The sequence below is a fragment of the Ruditapes philippinarum genome, unplaced genomic scaffold, assembly GCF_026571515.1.
Source record: "Ruditapes philippinarum isolate M1 unplaced genomic scaffold, ASM2657151v2 ctg1235_1_1_1_1, whole genome shotgun sequence".
In the NCBI taxonomy this organism is placed as follows: Eukaryota; Metazoa; Mollusca; class Bivalvia; order Venerida; family Veneridae; genus Ruditapes; species Ruditapes philippinarum.
Genome location: NW_026855406.1, coordinates 89,659 through 117,221, shown reverse-complemented (window position 1 = coordinate 117,221; position 27,563 = coordinate 89,659). Strand labels below are relative to the sequence as shown.

The window sequence follows — 27,563 nt, the reverse complement described above, 5'->3', positions numbered from 1 at the left end:
AGGGTTACACAATTGTACAGGGGGGAATACACTTAATTTCAATCATGTTATGTGCAGATATCTACTCTTGAGTCTCCTCATACACTGTCCATGTCACATCAACTAGCTGTTCAGTCTGGGACCCAAAAAAAAGGAATTTTGGTCCCAGGTTCAGATAAGCAAATACCGCCATTCAGATACATTTGTAATTTGCTTGTTAATAAGATAACTTGCTAGAAGCACTGTCATATTCTTTCAGTGTAATTGGGCTTCTCTATTACACACAACCACGTCCCTAAATGGTTAATCTTACAGTAAAGCTGTTGGAAATGTTTTATTCTTCGTACACGTTACCACTATATATGTATTTGCATTATCAATGTCTCATACCCGTACTGATAAATATGTTTTATGTTTTATGTCTTTGTTATTGTCGGTAAATAGCTTTAATTATTATCGAATGTTTCTTGTAATTTGTAAACCGACTTATAGTTAAAATAAAGTTTCTTGTATCTTGTATCTTGTATGTTGAAGTATATACAGTATCACTTAGGATCATATTTATCACATTCAAGCTATATTCCCCCATATAACCCGTCAGCAACTTAATTGTATCCGTATAAATAAATAAATAAATAAATAAAAAAATAAATAAATTGAAATGAAATGAAATGAATTGAATTGAATTGAATTGAATTGAATTGAATTGAATTGAAATGAAATGAAATGAAATAAAATAAAAAAATCAAAAAAAATCTATTAGATACCCTTTTCGCGGGTTTCGCTCTTTTCGCGTAAATGTGATATCATTGATAAAAGCGTCTACTGATCATGATCTAATATGTCTGCGTCCGTAAGAATGAGATTTTTTTTTTAATTTTTATTTCATGTTACATGAGCTCTTTTTTCTGTAATTCATTAGAACTTTTGTTATTATGTCATTTATTTGTTTCAAGAACACATTGTTTTTTCTAATTATTGTTTTATAATATGTCTGCGTCCGTAAGAATGAGATTTTTTTTTTTAATTTTTATTTCATGTTACACATCAGTTAGGTGGATATCCCAAATTGGGAGACTTTCTCCGTAATGGGAGAATGTCTCCCGATCGAGAGACATTGTAAGTTTACCAAAATTTGCAAATTGTCCCCCGATTGGGAGACATTCTCCCGATATAGAGACCGATTTTGTATGCATGCATTTTAGACCATATCTACGGCAAAATCGTCACATTCGCGCAATTTTTAACCGGTGAAAACGAAAAGTACGGGAAAAAATACTTGGAAAACTCCACACACAAGTAGGTGTCCACCACATAATTCTCTTCCTACAGTCATTCAAAGTCAAGTGTTTACAATTTTCCATGTGGTAAATCAAATTCTACTTACGTCAACTTATAAAAGAAAATATTTATCCGAATTTTCAAGGATACCGCCATTGTTATTTTGTTGTTGTTGTAACATTTTGAGTACAGGCTAATACTATGCTGTTCCGTTTAAAAACCGTACCATACCGTATAACACTTAATGAGCATTGAGTACCTGTTTTAGTAATATAAATTAATCTACCTAACTGGTCAACAAGAGAAATATACAATAAAAGAATCAATCAATCAATATATCAAGGGTTATTCCCATTTTTGCCAGGATGTGTACAGTGATATCTGTGCTTGAATGAGTCAGATAAATTCAATAACTCACAGAAACTTATCAAAATAATTATATAAATGACTTTATGAAAATGCAGCAGCTTGGTTTGATTTAAAAACTTACTTAGTAAACAATACACAAAATTCTTCTCTTTTTCTAGGGAAATGTCTACAGAATGTGAGACATATGTGGCAAGTCCATTAAATGAAAGCACTGTCGACATGGTGAATAATTTTTATAGAAAATACAAGACATTTGAACAGCTTCAATTTTATCAACTTTATAAATATTTTATAAGATCAATTGGTACATACATTATAACAATTTTTCATACATGAGGCATCCTATCTTAATTAGCAATCACTAAAACTAAAGTTATATTGTTAGGTGCATGTCATACAAATGCACATAACATGGCATAAAAATGTTCATGGATAATGCCCACTATCATACAAAAAGTGATCAGAAAATGAAATATTTATTACTCAAATCTTATGATAAAAAATCCTACACAAAATATTTAATGGAACAATATAGATTTGATGAGAATCATCAGAAAATAGATAAATACAGAATCCCTTAAGAAAGCCCAACACGGCAAAATAAAAAGAAACCAATATTTTTTCAGAGTATAGAGATTGGAAGAGAGGAGACAGTTGGTGATGGTGTAGAGGAAGAGGTGAATGTGAATATTTTAATGGAGAAAGAGGTATTAACATCAATACAAAACTTGCTGTTATATAGACATCTTCTGAAAATTGAAATAATTAAACTGTCAGCAGAATGTTTTCTCTCTACATCTTTATAGTGCAGTACTGTGATATTTTGGCTGACCAGTCCACAAACGTAGTATTGAATCTTTGAAAAGTGGAAACAACTGATAAGATTCAATTTATGTAGCTTTATATGTGAACTCAACCAGCATTGTCTATGTGAATAGACACATGTAGATCAATATAATGCAGTTGAATCATTAATGAAAAAGCATGGTTTTCAACAAGAAAGAACTTTCATTTTTTTACTTAGATAAATATCTCTTGACATTATTTCAGAAGAAGAACCACCACCACACAGGACATATATCAGATGAATATATAGATGATTAGAGGGCCAGACAGAAGAGCCTATCAAAAAAGGCTCAAGCTTTACAAAACAAGTAAAATAATACACAATATCTATAGTAAATATGTAAAGATTCAATGATAAGTAATTTATTGTTTAAAATCAGTGGTACTGTAAGCATGTCACTTAAAACCATCCCATATGTCTTGTCCATTTGTAGGTCACACACTGAATCCTCTGAGAAAATAAAACCACTATCTGTAGCCTTTTAGTCCAGAATAGCATTTAATTGTGTGATATCCATGGTAACTAAACATTCTGTATTGACTGCACAGTGCCATATTATGGCTCATGCAGGTCGATTCATAACTTACAATGTCTTGAAAGTGAAAAAAACAATACATAACAATATATAAAAACACTAATATGTATAACAGTATTATAAATATCTTCAAAAACAGAACACAAATATATATATATATAAATAACATCATAGCATACATAACCTTCTATTATATTACCAACAACTATAATTAACTGTTGTTTTGTCGTTGCAGGCCAAGCTACTGTACAAAACCTGTGGAGCTGATGTGACATTTACCGTGGTCAAGGAAAATGGGAAAGTAGTTAAACATTCATTTCCCACAAAAACCACAAGAAATGTTAAGGTAAGGCAATATTCATGTATGTATGTAATTCAGTGAAGTCTCTTCAGACATGTATGGGTCTTTGAAAAAATCCTGTTGTCCAAATACATGGCACTTACCCATTTTCAGTATTGTACTATAATTGTGTTTATAACTTATAATAAGGCAGTGCTAAAGTTTTATAATATATCATTTTGCTATAAACAATGAATAGACTCTGATCAGTTTATGAAATCTTATTATACATGTAAATTATAACACAATAATTACAAATAACCACATTTAAGAATGCATATTAATACATACTAATTTTATTCATGCTATAATAATTTCTTCTCCTGTTAGGTGCAAGCACAAATTAGCAGTACTATTGTTCCCCCAGTAGAAACACCTAGAAGGAGTAGTGGATCTCCAAAAAGAAAAAGACCTGTGCTTGCTGCCAAGGCAATAAATGTGCCTACCATCAATTCATTGCCAGGGAAAAAGGCAGCAAGCTCTTTTCAGCCTACTCTTTTGAGGGAGAGTAACAAATGTTCTGTTTGTAATGTCATTTTTAGAAGCAAAGCAGATAAAGAACACATGAAAAAATATGGAATTAAAGCCAGCTGGATGGGTTGCGATGAGGACGAGTGCTCCTTTTTGGCACATGCTAACTGCGCCAACATAAAATAGTTAGGCGAAAAGATATTGCGATTCAAAAAGAACGCCACTTCACCTGCCCAGGCCACTAAATTAGTCCTTTAAGAAATAATATATAACAGCTAAATTGTTCCCCATTTGTTTCCATAATTATTTTCAGCTTTTCACATTTTTAATGAGTATGTGACATGCCTAAATATAGATTGCCTAAAATTTTTACACAACAGTTTATATAGAGGATATTTAATAGAGGATATAACGTTAACAGGTTTAAATTCAAAACAGTGAAAAATAACAAATTGTTAATTTCACTTTTTCAAACAGTGAATTATCAGTTTTTTTATTATTTCACAGATATATTTCTGTAAACCACTGTAAACCATGTATAAATTAAGTGTGTTTCCAACATGTAAGCATGTCCCAAAAGAAGCATCTGTCCTCAAAGCTAAATGTCTTCACTGCATAATTATGAAAATTTTATTCCTTTGTAAATATTATTTATTTAACTTATTATTATTTATTTAACTTATTATCACTTTAAAATAAGTGATTCAATCAATTAATTAGTAAATAAATTATTTATATTTATACTTGTTATGTTATGCTCAATTGTTACTATTGGAATGTCCTTGAATGTAAATTTTATTTACCTGTTAATCTTATTTACTAAAATTATTCACAATTAAATTATTTAATTACTCATTGAATTATTTATTTTTATACTTGTTAGTATATTTAGTTATTATCAATTGTTAATATTTAAATAAATGTCTCATGTCCTTTATTTTGTTTTGAATGCAATTTTTATTTACGGGTTAATTTTGTTTATTTAATTTTTTCTTCCTTTTTAATAGGTCATTAAATTATTCATATGTGTACTTTTTGGTAAATAGTATTATAATTAACAGTAACTATGCAAACATAATAAACAAAGTCTTATAATGAACATTTGCTTGTTGTGATTGCTAATATGTGTTTACTTATTTCATAGTAAGACATTAAGAATTACCAGTCTCAAATGAATTGTACAGTCCATTTAACACTCTTCTAACAGACTGTAGTAAAATTCTATGTGCTCATTTTTACCCTTTCCCCTTACAGTTTTATTAAACAGATCTTCCATCAGTTTTGCACTATTGTCATTCAATTGCTCAAGAAGCATGAATATCTCCCTCTGAATGTTAGGAATGGATTTGTTTTCAATTGCCTCTTTTCTTTTCATTTCATCTCGAGTCACATATATTGTTGGCAGTCGTTGGTGTTCGTTGCTAAGAAAATGTGTATGGTATACTTCTCTAAGTGCTGTAGATTCTTCTGTAAAGTTGCAAAGAAGATCACTAAGAACAGTAACTTGATCCACACCTCTATGTTCCTTGTCTTCATTAGGGCTCATCAGACATCCTGATTTACGGAATACCTCCCTTACTGCCATAACTTCAGCCTCTCCTGTTAAATGTGGTACCGAGCTAGAATGAGGTTTTTCACACGAACCACTTGATGATATAAACTGCTTTCTGAGCTGTTGAAATTAATGTAGCATTAACAAAATTAAATACAAGAAGTTCAAAAAAGTAAGACAATTACATTTTTTACCATGCTTTTTGGAATTTTAGTAATATGTTGTGTTTTTAATTCAATTGTAAAAGTATAATTATATGATAAAGACAATGTAAGACACACAAAGACTTACTTATTAATAATATATTTATTTAAAACCATTGCAAAAGTGACATTAAATTTTTTTGCCGTACGAAGTTATAAGATTATCATATAATCACCTGCGAAAGTTTGTCTAGGTTGCGAAAATATCTTTAAACCATTCTTTCTCAGATGGAACCCCTTTTGTTACCCAGGTTTTGGCCTCCTTATTTATTTCTTCCAGACAAGCATCTCCGCCTTGAAAGTGCCTCATATTTCCTGTACGACTGAGTGTCAAGGATGACTACAATTTCAGTTATGTTGTCTGGCATCATAGTTTCTATAAACCTATTTATTGTCATAATTATTGTTGAAAAGGTGACATATAGGGGTTACTTTTGTCGGCGGTGTCGGCAGCGGCGTCTGTGTCGGCGTCGTTGTCGGCGTCGTTGTCGGCGTCCCCTAAAGCTTGTCCGGAGCATAAGTCAGTCACTATAAGTCTGATTGACATCAAACTTGGTATGCATGCTTCTTTCAATAACCCGAAGTGCAGTGCACAAGGACCGGTACTCTGCAGTTCTTATTTTTTGAGTTATTGCCCTTTGTTTATTTTCATACTTTAATTTTGTCCGGGCCATTTCTCTTCAACTAAAAAAGCTATGGACTTGAAAACTTCATAGGATGATAGATCTCATTATTAAGAAGTGCAGTGCACAAGAACCAGTACTCTGCACTTTCCTAATTTTTGAGTTATTGCCCTTTGTTAATTTTCATACTTTATTTTTGGTCCGGGCCATTTCTCCTAATGTATAAAAGCCATGGACTTGAAACTTCATAGGATGATAGGTCTCATTATTAAGAAGTGCAGTGCACAAGAACCAGTACTCTGCACTTCCTAATTTTTGAGTTATTGCCCTTTGTTAATTTTCATACTTTATTTTTTGTCCGGGCCATTTCTCCTAATGTATAAAAGCCATGGACTTGAAACTTCATAGTATGATAGGTCTCATTAAGAAGAAGTGCAGTGCACAAGAACTGGTACTCTGCATTTCTTAATTTTTGAGTTATTGCCCTTTGTTTATTTTCATACTTAATTTTTGTCCGCGCCATTTCTCTGAAAGTATAAAAGCTATGGACTTGAAACTTCATAGGATGATAGATCTCATTATTAAGAAGTGCAGTGCACAAGAATCGGTACTTCTGCATTTCTTAATTTTTGAGTTATGGCCCTTTGTTAATTTTCATACTTAATTTTTGTCCAGGCCATTTCTCCGAAAGTATAAAAGTTATGGACTTGAAACTTCATAGGATGATAGATCTCATTAAAAAGAAGTGCAGTGCATAAGAACTGATACTCTGCATTTCTTATTTTTGAGTTATTGCTCTTTGTTGATTTACTTACTTTATTTTTGTCCTGGTCATTTCTCCTCAAGTATGAAAGCTATGGACTTGAAACATCATAGAATGATAGATCTTATTGATAAGAAGTGCAGTGTACAGAAACTGCTGCTCTGCACTTATCATTTTTTTTAGTTATTGCCCTTTGTTATTTTTCATATTTCATTTTTGTCCTGGCCATTTTTTAAGAAAAGCCCAACTTTATTTGACATGTAATAGGGAACCCGGCTTCCTTTACATAGTTTATTGTGTCGCCTTGAAAAGGTGACATATAGGGGTTACTTTTGTCGGCGGCGTCTGTGTCGGTGGCGTCATTGTCGGCGTCCCCTAAAGCTTGTCCGGAGCATAACTCAGTCACTATAAGTCTGATTGACTTCAAACTTGGTATGCATGCTTCTTTCAATAACCGAAAGTGCAGTGCACAAGGACCGGTACTCTGCAGTTCTTATTTTTTGAGTTATTGCCGTTTGTTCATTTTCATACTTTAATTTTGTCCTGGCCATTTCTCTTCAACTAAAAAAGCTATGGACTTGAAACTTCATAGGATGATATATCTCATTAAGAAGAAGTGCAGTGCACAAGAACTGATACTCTGCACTTCCTAATTTTTGAGTTATTGCCCTTTGTTAATTTTCATACTTTATTTTTGTCCGGGCCATTTCTCCTAATGTATAAAAGCCATGGACTTGAAACTTTATAGGATGATAGGTCTCATTAAAAGGAAGTGCAGTGCACAAGAACAGGTACCCTGCATTTCTTATTTTTTGAGTTATTGCCCTTTGTTTATTTTCATACTTTAATTTTGTCCGGGCCATTTCTCCTTAATAAGTATAAAAGCTATGGACTTGAAACTTCATAGGATGATAGGTCTCATTAAGAAGAAGTGCAGTGCACAAGAACAGGTACTCTGCATTTCTTAATTTTTGAGTTATGGCCCTTTGTTAATTTTCGTACTTAATTTTTGTCCAGGCCATTTCTCCGAAAGTATAAAAGTTATGGACTTGAAACTTCATAGGGTGATACATCTCATTAAGAAAAAGTGCAGTGCATAAGAACTGATACTCTGCATTTCTTATTTTTTGAGTTATTGCCCTTTGTTGATTTTCTTTTTTTATTTTTGTCCTGGTCATTTCTCCTCAAGTATGAAAGCTATGGACTTGAAACATCATAGAATGATAGATCTTATTGATAAGAAGTGCAGTGCACAGAAACTGCTGCTCTGCAGTTATTATTTTTTTAGTTATTGCCCTTTGTTATTTTTCATATTTCATTTTTGTCCTGGCCATTTCTCCTAAACTACATTGTTCACAAGGCGACACATCTGACTCACGGAGTTCTAGTTTGATACTTTGGATGGTTGCGCCCAAAAAAGAGAAGAGATAATGTTTCTCTGCCTGAAATGATTGCCTTGTAATCCCCACGTCGCATTCCAGTTCTAAACAGCATTATACTATGAATGAATGTTAGGACCATCTGTTGAATGTATAAATAATTTGGATCTTCAACATTATCTGACCAAAACCAATATCCTGCAACAGTTGCCTCTATTCCAACAGAGTAACAATATCTCACATATGGTGTTAGTAATTCATCTGTTAAAGCAATGTAAAGCATCTCTATTATTTGAAATGTTTTATGGTTGTCATAACACCTTCTGATGCATTCCATGGCCTTTGGTGTTTTGCAACCAATGCTGCTACAAATATCTTTCAAGGACACTTCCCAATTTAAATCAAAAAATGCTTTACAAGCATTCATTTCTACATGTAAAAGACCTGGTAGGGGGATCAACCATCCAAACTGATGTTCTGCTTGAGCTACATCTCCATGAAGAATTTTGCATCTATGTTCCATCAATGATGTGGAGCCGTAAAATACTTGTTCACACATAAGGCATTTCATTGTATTAAAGATTAACTTTTCTGCAATTGTATAAATACCACCATCACATTCTAAGAATAACCATTTTTTTATTTTTTGGCATCTTCACCATCTTGTTAATACCTGCCCTATCAGCAATGTTGAATAGTATATGTGAAACATTCTCAAAACTAGCAGGATTGCACATGTCTGGCTCTTCTCCTGTCATTACTGTTATGTTACTGTCATTCACATTTATATGCTCAAAACATGCATAGGGATTGGTTGTTTTTTACAAGATGAATAGTCAAATGTCTCAGATATTAATCCTCACCCACAATTTGTACATTTTCTACTTTGCTTTTCATTTTCTGCACCACATTTAATACAAGCCTTTTCATTAATTAATTTTTTCTTCTCCAGCAAGATTTTATCTACTGTGTCAATATTATTCTCATTGTCATTCATAACTTCAAGTATTCTCTGTGACAACCAGGCATTTCTTGTTAGTCCCCTACCAGTTTAACCGGAGGGGACTTTAGGTTTACCCTCCGTCCGTCTGTCCGTCCGTCTGTCTGTCAGTCCGTCCACAAAACTGGATCCCGCGATAACGCAAAAACTATTGAAAATATTTTTATGAAACTTAATATATGGATAGATGGCAGTATGGAAATTATGCACATCTTTTTCTTTTCTTCCTATGTTGAAAATTCTGGTTGCTATGGCAACAAATAGTCTGAAAATATGGCAAATTTAACACATAAACTGGATCCAGTGATAACTCAAAAAATACTGAAAATATTTTTATGAAACTTTAAATATGGGTAGATGGCAGTCTGGAGATTATGCACATCTTTTTCTTTTCTTCCTATGTTGAAAATTCTGGTGGCTATGGCAACAAATAGCCTGAATTTCAAGATTTCTGATGTAAATTTTTCAGCTTTTTCACTATAAGTTCTTTATTTCTTAAGGTGTTTACTTCAAACTTTAAATATAAGTTTCTGGTCATCAACCACATCATATGTGACAAGGTTTACAACTCTAGCACACAAATTATTAGTATTACCTCCCTTGAACTTAGATTTTTTATGAAAAAAGTGTTGTCTTTTTTTAAATAACTTCTTTATTTCCTAATGTATCTACTTCAAACTTCATATATATGTTTCTTATTATCACTCAACATTTTTGAGAAGGTTAAATACTCTAGCAAGACTATTTCCAGAATTATGTCCCCCTTGAACTTAGATTTTTTTCGAGAAATTGGTATTTTTCACTCTAACTTTTTCATTCCTTATAGGATTTACTTTAAAATCCCACATCCTAATAATTATGACAAGGTTGTATAAACATAATTTCCTTACTAGGCAGGGAAACTTAACACATTACTGTGATATAGACAAACTTAGAACTCAAAAGATTTAAGTTCATTCATGTCATTCATTCACTGGTAAAATTGAATGGCCAATGGCCCATCAGAATGTTGCTGGGGTTCTTACCGGTAGGGGACTTATGGATTGCTTGCAATACTATGATAATTGCTTGTTTCTCTAAAAATATTGAGCAGGTCATCTTTAACACACTCATCTGCTGAAGAATTAAGTGGTGAAACAAACTGGTTCACTTGCTTTTCACTTGGTTGAGTAAACAGCCAATTTGTGGGAGCAAAGTCAGGGTTGCTCTGAATATTATTAGAAGCATCAATTTTTATATACATATGACTTGTAATAACACTTGCTGGCATATTTGTGTTTGCCTTTACCTTATATGATTTTCCAACTACTTGTTCATTATCAAACGCACATCTCACTAGCCCTTCAGGGAATGTCACTGGATCCTTAGCTTATTTCCCTAACCAGTTATATATCGTATCAGATCCTCCTGATGGCTGTACTTTTGAAAAGTAGGACATAAGTTGTTTATTTCTAGATAAAGAATACACTAAAAGGTTTTCCTGAAATGAGATTGGCAGTACCAGCTTTTTATTTCTACATCCATATATCAATTCAATTATTTTTGCCAACTTAAACTCGTCTGTGCTTTTGTTAATTGTTGTAATACCACACAACTTCCTTAGCAATCCTATCAAAATGGGAGGTCTTTCACTTAACCATTGCTCAGGATTATAGTACAGAAGATTGTCAATGTTACATTTATTGGAATCTTTATATAAGCATTTTACATCATTTTTGATTGACTCTTCTAACAAGCCCAAATCTAATTTCAATGAATCTGAACTTTGAGTCTCACAATCTGTATAAGTTTCATTAATTTGTCTCGAGTCTTTTGATTCATGCTCTGTGCTTGTAACAGTATGTGGTTCATATTTACATTTCTGCTTTAATTTTTGAAGACAATCTGTACAAATATACCTAGAATACCGCGACACAAATCCATTTGCTGTCATATAATCATACACTTTCTTACTTACTTTTTTGCCAATGAATAAATCAACAAAAGTTTTACAGTCTTCATTATGAATTTTACATGCACAAACTTGAGAATATTTGCCATCAGAGGACCTTAACACTTCTTGTGCAGATGATCTGGTTTTAGAAGGCTTTACAGGTGGCATTCTGATCAAATCTGTAATAGAATTTGTTCATAGATCAAAATTTCAATTTTCAAAAGTGAACTACATAATATGAATACTATATACCCTAAAGACACGCTCAAATTTTCTCTGAACAATGCTATGTTAATTTAAATATTTGATATTGTTTCTTAATTATAATTGAAATAAGAGATTATATATCATGTAGATCATGTGACTGGTCATGTGACCTTACATGATTACACAAAAAAATGGCAGCAAGACAGATAGCAGTTGAGTGGTCTATAAAAGGCTATCATGCATTCAGGGTGAGACCACATCCAGATATCAAAATGAACTTGGTTCCAGAACCACAGAATCCCTTTGACAGACATGCAATAAAAGTAATGATTCCAGATCTAAGAGACATTCCTCATCAATACCACAATCAGGAAACCAGACAAGGACAAACTGTTGCAAGCATTGCTGGACGCCAAGTTGGAAGGGTGCCTGCAAATCTTTGTAAAGTGTTTGGCGAGCTGCTTGAGAAGGCATTCACAAATGAAACAAGCAAATTCGTTGAATATATATCCCCCGCCGAGTACTGGTTATTATTAACACAACAACTGAAGACATAAGGCTTTATTTATATATTAATCATGGCATAAACAGTAATATTCTTTGAACTTGATAAATATTCAGGGCAATAACAGAGCCACACCTTTGTGTTAAATAGTAATATCTGGAAATGCCAATGAGATGTATGCATACCACATAACTAATAAAGGGCTATAAATCTGAATTATAAGTATCTGACCGGAACAAGGCGTCTATATGCACATCTCCTCTTAGTATCCCATAAAGTTTCATTGAATTCCAGCCAGTAGTTACAGAGAAGTAGCACGGAAACGACTATTGCTCTGGTTGTATACTGCCTAAGTTATCAAGGGTCATAACTCTAAGTTAAAATGTCTGACCAGAACAAGGCGACAATATGCTCATCTCCTCTTGGTATTGAAGGTTCCAATAAAGTTTCATTGAATTCCAGCCAGTAGTTGCAGAGAAGAAGTGAGGAAACAAATATTTTTCTATATGGATACTGCATAACTAATCAAGGGACATAACTCTGTGTTAAAGTGTCTGACCGGAACAAGGCAACGATATGCGCATCTCCTCTTGGTATTGAAGATTCCCATAAAGTTTCGTTGAATTCCAGCCAGTAGTTGCAGAGAAGTAGCGCGGAAACAATTTTTACTCTATATGCATACTGCATAACTAATCAAGGGCCATAACTCTGAGTTAAAGTGTCTGACCGGAACAAGCCGACGATATGCGCATCTCCTCTTAGTATTAAAGGTTCCCATAAAGTTTCATTGACTTCCAGCCAGTAGTTGCAGAGAAGTAGCGCGGAAACTATTTTTACTCCATATGCATACTGCATAACTAATCAAAGGCCATAACTCTGAGTTTAAGTGTCTGACCGGAACAAGCCGACGATATGCGCATCTCCTCTTGGTATTGAAGGTTCCCATAAAGTTTCGTTGAATTCTAGGCAGTAGTTGCAGAGAAGTAGTGCGGAAACGATTTTTACTCTATATGCATACTGCATAACTAATCAAGGGCCATAACTCTGAGTTAAAGGGTCTGACCAGAACAAGCTGATGACATGCGCATCTCCTCTTGATATTGATGATTCCCATAAAGTTTCGTTGAATTCCAGCCAGTAGTTGCAGAGAACTACTCCGGAAACGAAATTAGGACGGACGGACGGACAACGCCAAAACTATATCCCCCTCCCGATTCCATCGGCGGGGGATAATTACCTGCAGTTACCGTGGAGCAATTGAATCCTTTCATTCAATGAACAGATACTTGGCTGGGCCTTCTCATGGCCGCGACATTGAGGGTGGTGTACCAGAATTACAAAGTCGATATGAACTTTCTGTCAAGCCAGAAAACTTTAGACGGACTATGCATATTTTTGAAAGATACCTTTCACCTTCAGAACTGGACAAAATTCTATACTTTTTACTGAAGTACAAAATGTTTCCCAGTGCAGTTGTTTACCTTTAAAGAGTTTTCTTGTTGATCTTCATGCTTTAAAATAGACATCACTCAACATCACAGAAACGTTGCTTTGTTAAAACAATATTTCATTATTTCTTATTACAATAGATATTAGTACACTATTAAATGAAAGTGAAACTAATTCAAAAAGTGTAATTGTTTTCCCTCCAAAATATATATATCTCCTGATCGGGTGACATATTTCAATTGTCTCCCAATTTGGGGACATTCGCAAGAAGTGAGGAATGTCCCCCGATTGGGAGACATAGGTAATTCATAATTACAAATATAGGAACAATAACAACAATGTCTCTCAATCGAGGGACAATCTCCCTATATGGAGAAAGTCTCCCCATTGGGGATTTCCACCTAACTGCACATGTTACATGAGCTCTTTTTTCTGTAATTCATTAGAACTTTTGTTATTATGTCATTTATTTGTTTCAAGAACACATTGTTTTTCTAATTATTGTTTTAATAATTGACAAAGCTAGATCTATCATACCTTTGCATGCTTCGATCTGTATCGTATTATTTTACCTGTTTACATTGTTGTAGGATACCAGTAGGATGTTTCTTGGCTCTAATGGAAGGGATAAACCCGGGGTTTATCCCAGGATATAGCCAAAATTAGGCCCTCTACTTTTGACATATGTCAGACATTTCACTCCCAATTTGTCAATTGTACAGTAACTGTTGTATTGACATTGTCCAGGAACATTGTTCAATAAAAATCATTGGAAAAGGCTATCTAGTTCTGGCTTACTTAACTTTATGAGCCGCTTTTTATGCCCCCGAAGTGAGGCATAATAATATGAAATAAGGCAAAGCCTATGAACGGGGAAGTCGGGAAAAAAATCCTTTCATTTTTCCGTTTTAAAGGTGTCATTCGGTATTATATGTACCCACTTCCATTTTAACTTGGAACACTCGACGATTATTATTAATCCGAAAAGTTGAGAATTGTTCCGTTATCGGAATACATCGCCTTTTATCATTGACTTACATTGTAAATGGCGGCGCCTAACTAGAACTGACACTGAAAATTTCATTGATAGGTATAGAATTCAATATATTTTTTTATTGTTTTTTATTTGATTTTCTTTTAAATATACACATGTAGTCTATAGCCGGGCAAGCCAAAGCCCGGGCCCGCTTTGCGGGCCCGGACTTTGACTTCCCCGTATAATCCGTTAATCGCACTGTTTGTCTGTCCATCTGTCCATCAGTGCGTCCCAACTTCTTTCGTGTCCGGTCTGTAACTTTGTCATTCATTGAGGGATTTTGAAATAACTTGGCACAAATGTCTATCACATCAAGACCATGTGTCGCATCCAAGAACCAAGTCCCTTCCTGAAAGGTCAAGGTCACACTATCATTTGAAGTTTCACATTATCGCAATTAGAGTAAATAGGTACACACATTCGTGTCCGGACTGTAACTTTGTCGTGCAGCGAATGATTTTAAAATAACCAGGCATAAATGTGTACCACATCAAGACGATGTGTCGCGTCCAAGAATTACGTCTCTACCTTAAAGGTCAAGGTCACACTAACATTTTGAAGTTTCACATTATCACAATTAGAATTAATAGGTACACACAATTGTGTCACTGTAACTGTTTTTTTTTTGTTTGTTTGTTTCATTTTTACGCCTTTCCCCAACAGTATTTCAGTCATATAGGCGGGTAGTTTCCTAACCATCGTTTCTGAAGAGTTACACCAGTACTAAACTACCTTCCTACGCGCTTAACTACCAAAGCATCTCCCGGGGATCGAACCCACGCCAAAGAGGTAACTGGATAAGAAGTCATCGACTCTAACCCCTGGACCATGGAGGCGGTTTATCACTGTAACTTTGATTATTGGACGCGACACATGGTCTTGATGTTGTAGACATTTATGCCAAGTTATTTTAAAATCCTTCCATGCATGACAAAGTCACTGTAACTTTGTCATGCATGGAAGGATTTTAAAATAACTTGGCATAAATGTCTACATCAAGAAGATGTGTTGCGTCCAATAATAACGTCCCTACAGTGTTTTTTTCACCAAAATATTCGGCGAAATTTGGCCCCATTCCCCCTCAAAATAGTATTTTTTTTCCCCCCAAAGCCTAAATTTCCCCCTATATGACAGCCCGAATTTGCCTGCAATGAATATCGTTTTCTTTTTGCAACTAACTGCCAAAAAATGTTTTATTTTATGCCTGTTAGAGTTACTGTTAAGCAAGGTTGTTTACAAATCGTTCTCTGGTAGGTAAGGGGAGCTACTCCCGGCGTCCCAACAAGTTTAACATGCGACGCATCGATAAATTTAGATCAGTATATTAAGAAAAAGAGATGTATTTTAAACTTGTGTTGCAAGAGTTGCTCCCCTTTTCCACCGCAAAGAAAACAATATAAAATAAGTAAACAAATAAAATGCCCTCTCCTATTGCATTTTTCCCCCTCTTAAGTGCACCGACCCCCTTCCCCCAAAAGTGAAAAAAAAAAACACTGCCCTACCTCAAAGGTCAAGGTCACACTACCATTTTGAAGTTCACTTTATCATAGGTACACACATTCTTGTCCGGGCTGTAACTTTGTCATGCTTCAAAGAATTTTAAAATAACTAGGCATAAATGTCTACCACATCAAGACGACGTGTCGTGACAAAGACCCATGTCCCTACCTTCAAGGTCGAGGTCACACTTATAGTTTGAAGGTACTCATTCTCTTGAGAAGAGTTTGAAGATACACGTTCATGTCCGGACTGTAACTTTGTCATGCATGGAAGAATTTTAAAATAACTTGGCACAAATGTCTACCACATCAAGACAATGTGTCGCGGCTAAGGCTCATGTCTGTCCCCACTTACACAACAGTCTTGTCCAAACTGTAACTTTGTCATGCATAGAGGGATTTTTAAATAATTTGGCAGAAATGTCTATCTCATAACAACATTTTGTCGCTTCCAGGAACCACGTCCCTTCTTCAAAGGTCACACTTATATTTTGAAGGTTCATGCTATCACAATAGGAGATTACAGGTACAATAATACAAAGAACAATATTCAGCAATTAGTTACTTTCATTCTCTTTTCTTTTCATAATACCTGCATGCTTAAGAAACCTTTTCGGGGGCATTTGTCACTTGGGTGACAGCTCTTGTTAACATTTTCTTTTTCATGTGATGTGGCATTTATGTATTTTAAATCAATTTTACTATGTTAAATCTACTGTAAGGAATTGAATTAAAAACTCTGTATCTGCAATGACGTACTGTCATACATGTATTTCCGACAAATTAATATTTTTACATCAAAATCACTGCAAGGTGCTGCGAATTGTCAGCAATTTTTTTTTTAAGGCCAATTTGTGGTCAAAATTTGCCTCATTTCTCTCCCCAGAAAGTGTATAATTTCCCTTATTTCTGAAAAAAATCACTTTCCTCTTTCTCCTAACTGCATCTTAAAAGGAAAAAATACGGGACTTGTAAAATTGTACCTTTTTCAGAGGACTCTGCTTTTCAGAGCGTCCAATTTTCAGAGCTTTTACTGTATAAATAGTAACCTATAAAAATGGCAGTAAGTGCTCTTACTAAAGAGCTTGTAGTTGTACATTGTAATGCTATGGGAAAAGTGTGAATTTGCTCAGGGGTTACTAGCGTTATGTGCATTCATGTATTTACTGATCATTTTGAACCCTTCTTTGTGTTGTGGTATTATTGCATTGGATATGGTTTACTTTATTGTGAGAGGTTATGCCAGCTTTGTATCACATTCCATTCTTCCAGACTTGTTACTGGTGTCAACAAAAACTACCGTCTTAGATGATGAAGAGAAAGAAAGTGTTAGTCTGCTTTTGCTGTAGTCATTTTTGGTGTTACAGCAATTTAATCTGGGACTAGCATTTATATTTGCTGTGGAACTTACCCCAGTTTCCAAATGGGGTTAATTCTAATGTAAAATGACTTTGGGAAGTCTGGGAGCAAAGGGAAAATACATTTAGTTATTAAATGAAACTATTTCTGTGTACATGTATTCCTATTTTATTAACTTGTAATTACATTCTAATAAACGCCCACTCTAAATAAATGACCCTCCTCCCCATTATTTTGACAAAAAGAAAACTAAGTTGACAATACAATAGCAGTTCATCAAAATTTTTAAGGAATTAAGTATAGATTATAAAACAGCTTTGCATAAGTTTTACTTTCAGATTTTAGGATGAAAATAAGTTATTTAACCTATCTCACATCAATTTTTCAGGATAGGTAGGGCCCATCTTCTTGATCGAGTTGAAGTAACTGTTGAACAGATCACATTATCTGTTCTGGAACTGTAACCATTTTATTCTACACCTGTTTATTTGTGTTGCTTTGTGCAATGGATGAAGCATCAGGAGCGGGCTCAAACTCGAGCTTTCAACCCAAAGAGGAAATTATAAACACACTCTTAAGTCTTGGATTCTCTAGAAATTCTGCTATAAAGGTAAGCTGTATTTTATTGCAGTTTCTGTCTTGTTTTAAGGTTAATGTTAAGTCATCCATGCGTCTAGCTTTAAATTGGATGTGTCTTCTTAGGCAATCGTGCACCTTTTCTGATGTGTTCCTCAGCAAGTAAAACTGAAAAGATCCCATGTTATGATTCAGTGTGCGTTTTGGATAAAACTATGCAAAATCAAATGAATAAACAAACATCCTAAGTCTGTGTCTTCTTTGATATGAAGGATCATATTTACAACAGCAAACTCTATTTTCAATTGAATAATTATTAGTAATTATTACCACAGTAACCTTAACAGCCTTCCGTGTACTTTGTTATTTATGCAAATTAAAATTACTTTTAACTCGTGGGCCAGAAAAAAGAAAAGAAAATTGGGAATTCATGCAATATGTTATTTGAAAGTCAAGTCTTGAAACTTGCCCATGTTAGCTGTGGGATCTCATATCAATCATAATATTCATATACAGTAAGGTAGTCATTAATTAAGCTTACATTAAGTCAGTGGTTTTACTCAGTGATCTGCTTGTGAAAACAGGGTACATGAGGTCTTACTCCACCAATGGCTGCAATTGGGCCTCTTTCACAAAGTGTTTATTATAATTTTTGCTGACCTTCAAAGCTCTGGGTTGAAATCCTGCAAGTAACTTTGAATTTTTTCATGCAAAGAATGTATCTAGCTAGCTTTAACAGGTCAGTGTTTCTACTCTGGTGTCCCCTGGTCAATGTCACCAGTGCTAAAAAATGATTTTTTACACTTTTACTTATATACAACTTTTATTTATTGGCAAATGTCATTCAAATTTGGAAATAATATACCTTGGGTGGTCCTCTACCTTTGGATGGTGTCACTTTGGACAAGGTCAAGGAGAAATGCAACAGTATTCCTCCACCAGTAAAAATTTCTATACAACTATCCCAGTGTATTGTTACTTGAACCCACCCAAAAATAAAGTATGTAAATGCATTTTAGTAAAATCTGATGTTAAGATAGTAGATTTTAAAAAAATTGTCTCGTAATTTAAATTGTTAATGTATGTTTCTCATTAGGGGTGCTACTATACTGGGAACTACAGTGCTGACTTAGCCGCTGCATGGGTGATAGAAAATCAGGATAAAAATTTGGACGGTCCTCTGGAGGTAACTTTATTTACATTTAAAGTGTTCTCATTTTATAGTCTGTGAAAACTCAACCAACTTAATCATATTTTAGCTTGACTAATCAAAGAATAGGGAGAGCTGTTGTATACACACAGGCCTCTTCATCGTCATACTTTGTTTAAGTTTTTGCATGCAAGTTGGTATCTCCAAAACTACTGAAGGGAATGGTTTGAAACTATATGTTAATATGTAACATGTTGGGCACAAATACGATTACTCTGAGTTAAATTTTTACAGAGTAATGCCCTTTATCCTTGCTGTCAAGTACCGAGAATAGTCGAGAGCTGTGGCATAAGGACAGCTTTTATTTAGAAATCAAAATGTCTTCTTACATTTCATGAATAGACATAATTTATTATTATCACATTGTCCTATATATCTGATATATATCACATTTTCTGATATATATCTATAACCTATTATATATCACATTTATCTTTGAAGCATGATAAATCCTGATGAAATACTCGGCTCCGGCTTTGGTTATGTGTCAAGTGTACTTGATGCGAAAGATATTCTGATTTTTCACCTGTCCGTGTGATATATCTTATATTTACTATCCTGTATGTGATGAATATTTATAGGACGATCTTGAGTTTGAAGATGAAGATGACAGTGAGGAAGAATTGCCCGAGGGTTTTGACTTGCACAAGATGGTGTTTGTGGTAAACATGGAATTGAACATGGGTGTAGGTAAAGTGGCGGCACAGTGTGCTCATGCAGCCCTTGCTCTCCATAGAATCATGATTGATAATGCAGATAAATTTGGTGAAATGATGATGAGCTGGGAGCAGTTTGGGTAATAAGTTTGGGTTTTTTTTATGTTTCTTGTTTTTGTTTTGGAAAAATACATTGTATACTTTCTCTTCCAACTAATTTTTTTTTCTGGAGGGATTTCAAACAAAATTTCATAGAACTGTTCTTCCAAAGTGCATTCAGATGGGCACATTATGCAGTATGGTGTAAAGGATTTGTGATTTAATCATCTATAGCAATATCAATAATAATGCCCTGACACATATTGATTTATGATTTGATTATTTTTAGCTCAAGATTTTTTAAAAAAAATAAAAGCTATTGCTGCAGTCATGTTGCCATTTCTGCCAAAAAAAACTTGATTTGTTATTTATGAATGGATTGTCTTCATACTTGAATACAGCAATCCTTAAGACAAGATCTTCAAGCAAACCAAATTAATAATGACCTTCAGTCCTCAATGACCTTGACTTAAAAGGTCATATTATTTATTTGGCTTAAATTTTTGCTATGTTTGGCAATAACTTTTTGTAGTTGAGTCTTTGATCTTTACCCTATGCAGTATGCAGAGAAACAAAAGGTAAAAATCTGGCTTAATTTACCAGGACACAGGACAGTATACATAATTTTAATGATTTTCAATAGCTTCTTACAGAAATTCTATGAAATGAAAGTTATGTGTGATTCTTCAAAACTGCAAATTAATTTTGATATTTTATTTTCACTGCTTGTTCTTCTGTAGCAAAGTAGTTACTGATTTCCAACTTTTGTTAGATTCTCATCAAGCATGTTGAATTGTTTAATATAAAGACACTTTCCACTTACCTTGATGAATCCAGCTAGGTCTGTAATACTGCATAGAGAAAAAATAGATTATTAGGTGTGGAAAATTGTCATATATGCTTAAAAGTATCTTTATGACAAAATGTGTCTGTGTGTGCTTTTCAGTGAGACAAAAATTGTTTTAAAGGGAGACAATTCCGCTCAGTTGTTAGATTTGGCAAAGAAGGCAGAAGGAGCTGGTTTACCAAATTATATTGTACATGATGCTGGTAGAACACAGGTAAGTTTTAAGTGTAATAGTTATGCTAAGGTTATTAATTTTAAGATCTTTGATAGCACTGTCTATTCTCTTCTGGTATGTGTAAGATATGACTCATTATCTGAATGGCAAGAAGTTGGTCCCTTTAATCCCCTTTTTCATTCAGGTGTGTTCATATCCTATCATATAGGGGAGCTTTCCAGCTAATTGTTACTTAAGGTTGGTAGTTTTACCAATGTTACCCTGCAGTAAAGTTATTGCAACATTTTTCTTTTAAGAAATTAAGTTTGTACAGAATTTCTATTAGTTTGTATGGGAAGCTTACACCACTCTCTAATCCATTCCTGGAACTAAACAGTACTTAGAAATGATGGTGAAGTTATTGTATCAATATCTATAGTGCAGTTTGGCCAGGTTCTTTAGTGTTGGCAGCTCAAGATTGATATCTTGATCCAAACTCTTCTAAACTGCTAACAAACAAGCCTATTATGCATTACATACCCTATGTCCTAGTGGTAAAGGTTGATTAAGTGAGCTGTGTGGCCAAAGTTGTAAAGGTTGATCATATGGGCTTTTGGCTTAGTTGTAAGGATTTATCATTGGGCTGTGTGGCCAAGTTGTAAATGTTTATCATGTTGGATGTTTAAGTCTGATTGTAAAGGTAGATCAAATGGGCCTTTGGCTTAGTTGTAAAGGTTGATCAAGTGTTCTGTGTAGCTAAATTGTAAATGTTGATCAAGTGGGCTGTGTGGCCTTTTTGTAAAGGTTGATCAAGTGGGCTGTATGACCTTTTTGTAAAGGTTGATCAAGTGGGCTGTGTGGCCTTTTTGTAAATGTTGATCAAGTGGGCTGTGTGGCCTTTTTGTAAAGGTTGATCAAGTGGGCTGTGTGGCTAAATTGTAAATGTTGATCAAGTGGGCTGTGTGGCCTTTTTTGTAAAGGTTGATCAAGTGGGCTGTGTGGCCTTTTTGTAAAGGTTGATCAAATGGGCTTTTGGCTTAGTTGTAAAGGTAGATCAAATGGGCTTTTGGCTTAGTTGTAAAGGTTGATCAAATGGGCTGTGTGGCCTTTTTGTAAAGGTTGATCAAGTGGGCTGTGTGGCCTTTTTGTAAAGGTTGATCAAGTGGGCTTTATGGCCTTTTTGTAAAGGTTTGATCAAGTGGGCTATGTGGCTGAATTGTAAATGTTGATCTAGTGGACTGTGTGGCCTTTGTGTAAATGTTGATAGGGTGGGCTGTGTGGCCTTTTTGTAAATGTTGATCAAGTGGGCTGTGTAGCTAAATTATAAATGTTGATCAATAGGGCTGAGTGGCCTTTTTGTTAATGTTGATCAAGTGGGCTGAGTGGCCTTTTGTAAATGTTGATCTAGTTGGGTGTGTGGCTAAATTGTAAATGTTGATCAAGTGGGCTGTATGGCTAAATTGTAAATGTTGATCAAGTGGTCTGTGTGGCCTTTTTGTAAATGTTGATCAAGTGGGCTGTGTGGCCTTTTTGTAAATGTTGATCAAGTGGGCTGTGTGGCCTTTTTGTAAAGGTTGATCAAGTGGGCTGTATGACCTTTTTGTAAAGGTTGATCAAGTGGGCTGTATGGCTAAATTGTAAATGTTGATCAAGTGGACTGTATGGCTAAATTGTAAATGTTAATCAAGTGGGCTGTGTGGCTTTTTGTAAAGGTTGATCAAGTGGGCTGTATGGCCTTTTTGTAAAGGTTGATCAAGTGGGCTGTGTGGCTAAATTGTAAAGGTTGATCAAGTGGGCTGTGTGGCTAAATTGTAAAGGTTGATCAAGTGGACTGTTTGGCTTATTTGTAAAGGTTGATCAAGTGGGCTGTTTGGCTTATTTGTAAAGGTTGATCAAGCTGTTCTGTATGTTATTGATTCTAACTTTTGTGTTTGAAGTCCTTGTTCAAAGATCAATGAAAAGGGCTGAAAAGTTGTGAATGTTGGTGCAGGTGATTGGATTGTACATTTAAAGATGCTGTATGTTGTAATTAAGGATGTAACAACACTTAAATGAAATTTTATATATGTATATAATTACTCTACTAAAATTATTTTCAAACATCCAAGAATATGTTAAATATGTTTTGCAAATGTTAAAAGGCATTATATGTAATCAATGAAATATATGCATTCATTTCTTAATAAAAAGTTTGGCTTAGACTTAATAGAAAATAAATTCTGGTTACCTCCCTTCATTTACATGAAAAATGTAAATTTGGTAATATCTTTACAAATTATGCTTTTTTGAACTTACAATATTGACAAATCTTCATTTGAGCAACAAATTTATGATATAAAAACCATAAAAAATTTCAGTTACAGGATCTTTAACCTTTGGAGTTACCATATATTTACAGTGTTGGTTAGACCAATCCAGTGGCATATGTATTAAATCAAGTGGAAAAAACAACATATAAATATACATGTATATTGTTTAAAGAAATAAAGAAACTTTTGTACAATTTTGTACACAGTGATTAATGGTGAATATTTTTAATATGTTTATTTCAGATAGCAGCAGGCTCACAGACAGTGCTTGGCATTATGGGAAAAATTGATACAGTTGACTCTATAACAGGAAAGTTGAAACTTTTGTGATAGTTGTTATCAGAAGTGCTCGGTGGATTAGTGATCATTGTTAATGATAGTGAAATATTTATTGGCAGTGGATGCCTCAATGTCTTGGTTAATAAAACATAAAAATTAAGGCAGTGTAATTGGTAATGTCATTGCGGCTAAAAGAATATGGCTAGATGATGGCCAGCCTTATAGAACTGATAGCTGTAAATGCTTCTAAATTAATTTGGCATACCTCCAGATTAGTAAAATAAGATCAAACTTGGAAAAGATACATTAACACATTCAATAATACTAAGATAGTGTCACCTGGATTATAAATATTTATTAGGGCCGGGAATTATATTCAAAAACTGCCGAATATTTGAACATTGAAAAACAAATACTACTAAATTCAAAAAGAAAGAAATGTTTTGATTTTTTTTCTTTTTTTTTTACTTTCAAATTTCAATTAAGATTGTAAATTTAACCCTTTACTTGACCAGCCAGGTGTTTATATGTTTGTATAAAGCCTGTCAACGATTATTGCCAATTAACTGAAAAATTATTCATATATTTCTTTAAATGAATTAGTTTAGTTTGATTGTATTTCCACTGAAAATATGGGGAGCATACTGTACTGGGCAGGGTGATTCTTGTTTGAATAATAACTTACAAAAGAATAATGTCAGGTTTATGTAATTGGTAGAGACATTGCCTTTAGCAAGTAGATGAGCCCCATTTGATTTTGAGGTCAGGAGGCTAAAGGTCAAGGTCACAATGACAATGTAAAATCATTGTCTGATCAATGAGAATGAACCACTGGTGATTCATGTAACTTTATAGGGACTTTGCCCATGACCAGTAGATCAACCTTGTTAAGGCTGGCCTGTCCTCTCATTTTGAGGATTGCTGATTGAAGCTTAATGCACTGTTTTACCGGACCGTATATCTTTAATAATGATACCATTGGCGAATGTGTGTATTTCTTGTAAATGATGTGGAAAGGCAAGCATAAAATATATCACATCTGTTAAAAAATATGAAAGAATTATTATCCTGTATATTCACTCAGTATTTTAAATATCTTTAATCATAGAAATAAGAAAACGGTAAGAAAATCCATGTGTTTGTTTCACATTTTGTTATATATTAAAGTATTTGGAAGGATTTTAATTTTTATTTGATATATTTATTTCAAGTCTTTAACAATAAGATATGTTACATATTTAAGTGCTTTAAACAAATTGAGAACGATGCAAATTTAATGAGAAAATTTTCAGTGTCTATGCAAGTAGACTGTATTGTATGAATGCCTGAATAAATACAAATTATATATATGATTTTACTTAGTTGTTGTTATTTTAGGATTGATTTAATTAGAAAACATGGAAATTACAAGCTAACCAGAGACCCATTGCTATAAATGTCATATGTTTTTCGATGCAAGAGTCAGAAATGAAGTGCATTAGGCAGATATTTAGACTGTCATTTTTTTACCCTAGCTGGTTTTTTAACCTCACCTGAGCTAGCTAAGGATAAGCTTTTAGGATCATTGAATGTCCGTCATCCGACCACATTTGTTAACACTCTAGTGGTCACATTTTCGACTGAATCATCAAACTTTGTCAGGTTGCTTGTCTAGGTAATTGTTCATATGAGTTCAAACATTGGTCATCTCGGATGAAAAACTAGATCACAGGAGCTAAATCTTGTTAACACTCTAGTGGCCACTGTTTTGAGCCAAATATCATTGAAAGTGGTCTGAAAGTTTGTTTTTATGATTTCTAGGTCGAGTTCGAATATAGGTCGCCAGGGGTCAAAAACTAGGTCACAACGTCCAAATATAAAAAAAAACTTGTTAACACTGTAGTTGTCACATTTTTAGCTCGACTATACGAAGTATATGGAGAGCTTTTCTACTCGCCCCGGCGTCCGCGTCCGCGTCCAGATTTTAGATTAAAGTTTTGGTGCAGTAAAATATTTTTCACTATAACTTTGTCAATTCTTAAGGTATGAACTTCAAACTTCAAATATATGTTCCTTATCATCAACCACATCTTATGTGACAAGGTTCATAACTCTAGCACCAATATTTTCAGATTTATCTCCCCTTGAACTTAGAATTTTCCTTAAAAAATACTATTTTTTACTGATACTACTTTATTTCTTAAGGGATCAACCTCATACTTCAAATATATGTACATTATCATCATCCCCATCTTATGCGACAAGGTTCATAACTCTAGCACCAATATTTTCAGATTTATCTCCCCTTGAACTTAGAATTTTCCTCAAAAAATACTATTTCTTACTGTTTCTTCTTTATTTCTTAAGGGATCAACCTCATACTTCAAATATATTTACGTTATCATCATCCCTATCTTATGTGACAAGGTTCATAACTCTAGCACCAATATTTTCAGATTTATCTCCCCTTGAACTTAGAATTTTCCCCAAAAAATACTATTTCTTACTGTTTCTTCTTTATTTCTTAAGGGATGAACCTCATACTTCAAATATATTTACGTATCATCATCCCCATCTTATGTGACAAGGTTCATAACTCTATCACCAATATTTTCAGATTTATCTCCCTTTGAACTTAGAATTTTCCATAAAAAATATTATTTTTGACTGTAACTTATTTATTTCTAAAGGGATCAACTTCATACTTCAAATGTATTTACGTTATCATAATCCACATCTTATGTGACAAGGTTCATAACTCTAGCACCAATATTGCAAGAATTATCTCCCCATAAACTTAGATTTATTTACTAGAAAAATGTTATTTTTTATTTTAACTTTTTTATTTTTAAAGGTAACTACCTCAAACTTCAAATACTTATTCCTTATCATCAATTACATTTTATGTGACAATGTTCATAACTCTTGAAGCAATATTTACAGATTTATCTCTCTTTGACTTAGGATTTTCTTTAAGAAATATAATAACTTTCTTTATCTTTTAAGGTATCTACTTCAAACTTCAAATATATAGTTCTTATCATTACACAAATGTTGTGTGGTAAGGTCCATAACTCTAGCATGACTATTTCTAGAATTATTCCCCTTGATCTTGGAATTTATGTTAACAAATGTTATTTTTTTACTATAACTTAATACATAATTATACATACATTTGTAATTGATTTTTCTTTCATAGTTTTGTCCTCCTTACTGCGTCCAGTATTTTATTAGTCGAGCTTCGCTGTCTCCTGTGACAGCTCTTGTTTATTCAATTGTCAACAAACTTGGTCAGGATGCTTTTCTTAGAATTTGCTTGCATGAGTTCGAACATAGGTCATCTTGGATGAAAAACTAAGTCACAGGAGCTAAAAATAGAAAACTCTTGTTAACACTAGTGGCTATTGTTTTAAACCAAATATCCTAGAAATTGGTTTGAAAGTTTGTTTTGATGATGTCTAGGTAAAGTTCGAATATGGGTCAACTGGGGTCAAAAACTAGGTCACACTACCCAAATATTGAAAAACCATGTTAACACTCTAGTGGTAACATTTTTTTGACTCGATTGTCATCAAGTTGGTCAGGGTGCTTGTCTTGTTAATTGCTAGATGAATTCAAACATTTGTAATCTCTGATGAAAAACTAGGTCACAGGAGCTTAAAATGGAAAAATCTTGTTAACTCTCTAGTGGCTTCTGTTGTTATCCAAATATCCTGGAAATTGGTCTGTAAGTTTTGTTTTGATGATTTCTAGGTAAAGTTCGAATATGAGTCACCTGGGGTCAAAAGCAAGGTCACATTACCCAAATATGGGAAAAACCTTGTTCACATTTTTTACTCAAATGTCATTAAACTTGGTCAGGATGCTTGTCTTAGTAATTGCTCGGATGAGTTCGATGGATGAAGTGAGCGATCTAGGGATTGGCCCTCTTGTTTTAAATATTTGAAGACATCCACCAGAAAACAATGTGAGCCTATATCAAGGCTTTGGTCATTGTAAATTTACACAAGAATACTAAATTACTATCTAAATTTTAAGTCTATTTGAAGTAAGTGACCCTAATTTAAGCATTGACCTTTATGACCCCAGGTGTATGATTTATGTTTGTAAAGAAATGGGAAAAA

At 33.9% G+C, this 27,563-nt stretch overlaps 1 protein-coding gene across 3 annotated transcripts; it reads left to right on the top strand.

The window, feature by feature from the left end:
• Positions 1-727: 727 nt before the first annotated feature.
• On the top strand, positions 728-24,812 carry LOC132743177 (probable peptidyl-tRNA hydrolase 2). Of its 3 annotated transcripts, none has more exons than XM_060731704.1 (6): positions 728-832; positions 17,719-17,940; positions 19,003-19,092; positions 19,698-19,912; positions 20,818-20,932; positions 23,425-24,812. In XM_060731704.1, the coding sequence occupies exons 2-6, from the start codon at positions 17,836-17,838 to the stop codon at positions 23,509-23,511; spliced, it is 612 nt and encodes a 203-aa protein (XP_060587687.1). In that variant the 5' UTR covers positions 728-832; positions 17,719-17,835; the 3' UTR covers positions 23,512-24,812. The 3 variants fall into 3 exon arrangements, with proteins under 3 accessions (XP_060587687.1, XP_060587688.1, XP_060587686.1); XM_060731705.1 differs by lacking the exon at positions 728-832 and adding an exon at positions 966-981; XM_060731703.1 differs by lacking the exon at positions 728-832 and adding an exon at positions 16,351-16,497.
• Positions 24,813-27,563: the final 2,751 nt, after the last annotated feature.